The sequence below is a fragment of the Apodemus sylvaticus genome, chromosome 4 (genome assembly GCF_947179515.1).
Source record: "Apodemus sylvaticus chromosome 4, mApoSyl1.1, whole genome shotgun sequence".
NCBI classification, from domain to species: domain Eukaryota; kingdom Metazoa; phylum Chordata; class Mammalia; order Rodentia; family Muridae; genus Apodemus; species Apodemus sylvaticus.
The window spans coordinates 35999711-36006245 of record NC_067475.1 but is presented as its reverse complement, the minus strand read 5'-3'; the positions used below and the strand labels follow the sequence as shown (position 1 = coordinate 36006245).

General features: G+C 45.4%; 1 protein-coding gene across 3 annotated transcripts in view; it reads left to right on the top strand.

The window, feature by feature from the left end:
* Positions 1 to 4651: 4651 nt before the first annotated feature.
* Camk2d (calcium/calmodulin dependent protein kinase II delta) overlaps positions 4652 to 6535 on the top strand; it is a 259713-nt gene continuing 257829 nt past the window's right edge. For all 3 annotated transcript variants that reach the window (XM_052179294.1, XM_052179293.1, XM_052179291.1), the window contains exon 1: positions 4652 to 5131. In XM_052179294.1, the coding sequence (XP_052035254.1) occupies positions 5067 to 5131 (65 nt within the window). In that variant the 5' untranslated portion in view covers positions 4652 to 5066. The remainder of the gene's footprint in view (positions 5132 to 6535) is intronic.

The window sequence follows — 6535 nt, the reverse complement described above, 5'->3', positions numbered from 1 at the left end:
GCCACACCAAATCCTAGCACAGAGAGAAGAGTTGGTCATGAAGTCCCACCCCTAATTGAAGAAATATTGCTAGTTGATAGCTTCTATGAGAGAGAAAAAGTTGATTTTCCATAAGGGTATGGTTCTTGCTCCAGTAGATGGACACACACTCAATAGCAGACAGGCAACACTAACTGAGCTTGTTAGGCCTTTAAAAAAATGAGGACACACAATTACAGGGTATGGAATGGCAGATGGATCTGGGAGGAGTTAGAAAGGGAAGATATGATCAAAATACAATGTTGGAAATTCTTAAAGAATAAAAATACTTAAAAAGAAGAGAACAAAACCAGGAAAGTCTCAGGAAAACGGATGGAAGTCTAAATTAGTACAATGTATTGAGGTAGCCCAGGCTCAGAAAGACAGAACAAGCATTTTGTCACACCCTTGCTTGCTGGGCTAGGATCTGATTTAGTGATTGCAGAGACATTGGAATGGTGAAGATCAAGGTCCTAATTACAAAGGATCCTGCTCTCTCTTGGTCCTCTTTAGCCATTTATTACCCTCCTCTGTGTGTGACCTAATAACTTTGTGACTATTTGATGACTCTTTGGGAATGCACAAGCAGGCCCTGCGTTTCTGTCAATCAACAGGCTATGAATGATATCAGATGGCATCTGAGGCCTAGAGCTGAATATTCCTGCTGGCTCTTCTGTTATCTCCACACCTGATGTTTCCACCCATGTTTTTGGAAAGTGCCTTGATTTACGATTTACTTAGTTCAGTTAACATACAATTTGACTAAACTGCTAACTAACTATGGAATGTGGAAATTAGGATAACCAGTGTTTCCAGGCAATGACCACTCCTATTTGGCTCCAGCATGAAGTCTTCTACCCTTTGAGGTCAGTGCTGTGTATCCTGGAAGGTTTGTCTGAAGAGGAAAAAAAACAGTGAATGCTAGGTCTTAGTATACCATGTACATTAGACTCTTGTCCATTCTGAGTGAGAATACTAAAGTTTTGAAACTTTTAATTCCAAGTAGCAAAATGGGAGAAGAGAAAGAAGCTGCTCAGTGCTCACACTGACCCACTAGCCTCCCTCCCCTCTGCTCCTTGGTCGTAAATCTTTGCTTGTCCTCCTTTGAATGGGAGTTGAGAAGATCAAGTTACAACTGTTCCCATCACCAAGGTCCAGACAGAATAAAATCTGTCTTACCATTTAAAACAAGTTTCATGTATAATTTTTAAGACCTTCCTTTCTTTATTATTCGTCCATTTTTTTTGGCTCCCTGGAATTATCAGGTAAGGACATTTGACTAAAGGTAAACATCTTTGACACTAAATTCTTGTCATTTGGATTGTAAGTATGCCTTTTAAAAAATTGACTAACCTGCAGCTGTTCCTAGAGCAATGAAACAGAATTAAAATGAATATGATTACTATCTTAATAAGGGCTAATATCCAATATATACAAAGAACTCAAGAAGTTAGACCCCAGGGAACCAAATAACCCTATTAAAAATGGGGTACAGATCTAAACAAAGAATTTCCACCTGAAGAAATTTGGATGACTGAGAGGCACCTTAAGAAATGCTCAACATCATTAGTCATTAGGGAAATGCAAATCAAAACAACCAGAGATTTCACCTTACACTAGTCAGAATGGCTAAGGTCAAAAACCCAGGAGACATCAGGTGTTGGGGAGGATGTGGAGAAAGAGGAACACTCCTCCACTGCTGGTGGGGCTGTAAGACTGTGGAAATCAGTCTGGCGTTTCCTCAGAAAACTGGACATGACACTTCCGGAGGACCCTGCTATACCTCTCCTGGGCATATATCCAAAGGATTCCCCGGCATGCAATAAAGACACATGCTCCATTATGTTCATAGCAGCCTTATTTATAATAGCCAGAAGCTGGAAAGAACCCAGATGCCCCTCAAAGGAGGAATGGATACAAAAAATGTGGTATATTTGCACAATGGAGTACTACTCAGCAATTTACCTTTAGAAGAAACAACTGAATATTTTGAAAGAAAAGAAATAGTTTAATGAGAATACAACATAGATCAAACAACAGAGCATGTGTAGATTAAACACCATTTTTATAAAAGTACAACAATGTACAAGGTTCTTCTCTACAAATACTAACTTGATAATAATACTTCAAATGCAGTTACTTTTTTGTTATACTCAAAATTACTCTAACCATTTACAGTTGTCGTTATTTTAAAAAACTAAGTTAAATATCGTACTTATGTAGACCTTACTGCATTGGTATTTAAGGAGCAATTTCCTTCCTAGTTGTAAAAAAATCTATTATGCTCATTTTTAAAATTTTATTTTTGTTTTCACTTTTTGATTTAGGAAAGAATATTAAATTATTCCGTTTTAATCGAGAGCCATATATTTAAGCTACATATTAAAAATGTTTAGTTAAGACCAAATTATTTATTCCTTTCAAATTTTAGCTTGGTTATTAATATTTAAACACTACTTTTCCTCCTTTTAACTTTTTAGTATCATCTCTTTTTCTTTGTCACTACATTTATACCAGGTAATCCTTGTCTTCTATGGCCAAGAATTAAGACCTGAGTGCATTTCGATTTTGTTATTAAAAATGATCAGATTTGGCCAGGCACAGTACTCCATGCCTTCAGTCTCAGGCTGGAGAGGCAGAGGCAGGTGGATCTGAGTTTGAGGCCCAGCCTCATTTACATAGTGAGTTCCATTCCATTTAAGGAGACCTACTGAGACCCTGTCCCAAGCTAATAAAAATGTTCAAATGTAAGGACATAAAAGACAAGATTTACCTTAAAAAAAAAGAGAGAGAGAGAGAGAATCAAAGCTATCTAAAAACCACAGAGGAACTTCCGATAAGCTTCCAAGGGTGTTCCACAATGACAACTGAACAGCAGAGGTCTCTAGGAACCACACAAGAGAAAGTAGGACACGTGCAGGTGCCACGTGCTTAACAATGTCAAAAATGCACACTAGGAACCTAATGCGTAGGAAGAATATTAAATGATGTAAGGAAAACTGAAGGGAAAATTATAGTAAAACAGGCCAGTAAATGACATTTTCATGGGCCAAACAATGCAGACATTGAATGATGACTAAATGCAAAAAGTATTTTCTTGTCTTGAGTGGGAGAGGGCTATTAGAAATGTGAGCAATATTTGCAAAATCTATAACAAAAAAAGCGTTTAAAAGTTTTATGACCATCTTGAGTATTTCAGCTCAAAGGGCACTGAGCATTCTTTAGAACAGGAAATAAAAGAACTGGAAAACACCCCCAGACAGTGGACAAGGTAATGAATTAATAGCGGCCCAGAAAAGACAACAAAAAGCCTCTAAGGGCTTCCTAACTGAAAGTTATCATCTTCCCGCTGGGAAATTTTAAGTGCATGAAGTGATTCTAAGCACAATCAAATAAACAATAGAAATGCAGGATTTTATGGTTTCCAGCTGTAGAACAAAAAACAACAATCTGAAGAAAATTTTTTGAAAGTTCATGATGCTTCTCTTTTTCCCATAGGCCTCTAAATCTGCAATTGCTTAGTTTATTAAAGACTCGGAACTGGAAAGAAGGTCCAGAAATGATCTTAGTAACCAGTTACAACTTATCTATCTTACATGCTAATTTTTTTCTCCATGTTAATTTTTAAGCAACAGAGTCAGATATGCTTAATTATAGGCACGTTCTTGAACTCTTAAATGGTTTTCCTGATAGCCCCTGACGTAGTACATTCCTGTGCCCCTTCCTGGCCTGCCCTTTGAGAATTCAAGTACAGAGCTTGCGACCTCCCTCTCCTTTTCCCTTCTCCCACCGCAAAGTGAAAATGCTAAACACGCTCACGTGACAGTAATGACGTCAGCCCCTTCTGGGTCGCGTGACCCAAAACCAACCTTCCTACTGCCCCACCCCCTAACCACCCGAGTGGGACATCTCGCGAGAACCCTTCTTACTATCAGAACTTGCTGAGGTTACAGGGGAGTTACTCTGGAGAGGAAGGAAGGTGTGGCAGAGTGGTGCACTTTTGGCTTTCCTTACGTTAAAGATTTATGGCCAAGCAAATGCTTATGGGGATCGCTCTAGTCGGGAAAATATCGGGAGAGGAGGGAGAAGAGGTGACAGTAAAAATTGAAGCGAAACGTGGTGCCCTGACCATCCTTGCCCCTAGCTAAGGGACAGCCCGGCGCAGCAGAGGTGGCCAGGGCTGGCAGTCCCCGGCAGTCGCTGTGAGCCGGGAGACGTAGGACCCGGGTCTGGGAGCAGTAAACGCGAGCCCCGCCCAGACGCAAGGGTTGTACCCCTTCTCTCGGCTTTCCCCAGCACTGCGGCCATCCCACCGGGGTAGAGACATCCCGGGTGTGGGAGCTGCGAGTTGTCACTCATCTTTCCGTTCCTTCACGGGTCACTGCGACATCTCAGTCCCGTCCCCTTAAGCGCGCTCCCCGCTGCTCCGCGCATCTCCCTCCTCCGGTCTCCCTAGACGGCTCCGGGAGAGCAAAGCCCGAAGGGACGCGGCTGGAGTCGCTAGAGGGAGGTGTGGGGCCGGCGAGGAGGGGGCTTCGCTGGGCGGGGAGAGGCGGGAGGAGGCGCCGGGGAGGAGCCGCGGCTGCCAGCTTCGCCCGAGCCGAGCGAGCGCACTCTGTCGCCCCGCGGGTTCCCAGCGTTGCGGCCCCGTGGGAAGCGGGTGCGGGCCACCAGCGCCGCCTCTGCCCGCAGGAGCGTCCGGCTTGGTGTCCACTCGGCCGCTGCCGCCCGCCACTGCGGGCGCTGCGTAGAGCTCTCCGTGCGGCCTCGGTGACCGCGGCAGCCCCTCCTGACACCTCTCCCCCCGCCCCTTCGGGAGCCCTCAGCCCGGCAGCCGCGGCGGGAGGAGGAGAGGAGGAGGAGGGATCGCGGCGCGGGCTGGTCTGGCCACCGTGCCCCGCGCGCCCCGCCCCTGCGCGCACTCCCTAGCCGGCGAGCTACTTTCGGACAAGGAAAGTGAGGGCGGCCCCGGGTGACAGCGCGGCGGCGCCAGTCCCGGGAAGCCGCGTCCGTTCGCGTGTCGCCCGTCGCACTGTCCAGACCCCGCCATGGCTTCGACCACCACCTGCACCCGGTTCACCGACGAGTATCAGCTCTTCGAGGAGCTCGGAAAGTAAGCGTCCTTGCCTGGCATCTCCTCCCCGCGACCCCTCGTCTCCCTCGTGGGGACAGGGAGCTCGCGGGCCGAGGCGGGGTGACGGACCCTGGCTTGGTGCGGGTGGGGCACAGAGGGGAGGAAACCTTTGCCCTACTGTGGCGGGTGCTCCGAATTCCTAGCCCATCTCCTCGGGTCCTCCGCCTCTCCACGGGAGACTTAGTGAATTTACGATCTCTGCAGTTGTAGCTGTCATCCTGAGAAGTGTGCGTGCATGCTAGTGCGAATGTGTGTGTGTGTTCGGAGAGGAAAAGAGGTGCATGTAAAATGCAATATTTATCACATTTTTGGTAAATAGATGTCTCTTGCTCAGCCCGCGCTGTATCTGCGGTCTGACCCAGGTTCGGATGAGCTAATTGAGCACTCGCTCTCCGAGATGGTGCCATATTTATCGATGCCGAAAGTTCAACTTGGCTTGGTGGAGAGTCTGGTTCGGCATCCAAGTAGTTGTTCTGTCCAGGAAAAGGGCCACCCAACAGAACCCATGTCTCTGCCCTGTATCCGCTATCCTTCTTTGCACTAAGATGACTCGCTCACCATCATTCTAGGATTTACGTGTACATCTTTTCTGAGAGGATTTATTTATCCAGGCAGAGGAAAGCCCTAGAGCCCGTGAGAGCGAGAGCGCTTCCCCAGGATAGCCTAGCTTGTGTAAAAGGACTGAAGTGGCAGAACTTGCTTGAGATGTTAAGGAGGGACTGAAGATCTGCACACTGGCAACCAGAGACCCTGTCCGGAGTGTTGGTTTACCAAGCATCAAACCCCAAACCTATCGCTAATTTTCACTATCAGGGAAAGGATGCATATGTGTGTGTGTGTGTGTGTGTGTGTGTGTGTGTGTTTGCTGTAGGTTTCCGTACAGTTGTATAAAAGGAAGTGTGAGCATTTTTAAATCAAATGAAAATGATATCTTTATAGATGATCTGCTGTTGAAACATGGAGACATGTCGGAAGAGCAGCTTAATTCAAATCTCTCCCCTCCCCCAGCCCAAACCATGCAGGGAGAAATCACCATACCCCAGGACCTGTTAAAGCACACCAGTGAGCTCGAGATTTATGTTTTAATGAAAACAATCGCCATATTTACTTACTTGGAACCACGTTAATTATATTTCAGAATAAACATGCAGCAGTTTTTTTTTTCTTCTTCTGTTCCCGGGCTCCCTGATCTTTGCAGGGTTTCCTATGAGCAGTTGGTGGTTTTTTGAGTATGAATTATACATTGCTTTCAGATTTCATGTGCAAACAAGACTCGTCATAATTGGCATTTCCTTATATTTTGTTGATTAATAATCTGTGTGTTTCCAGTCAATTAAAAATTACTTTTATTCCACAACATTAAAAGGGGGATCTGGGTTGGCA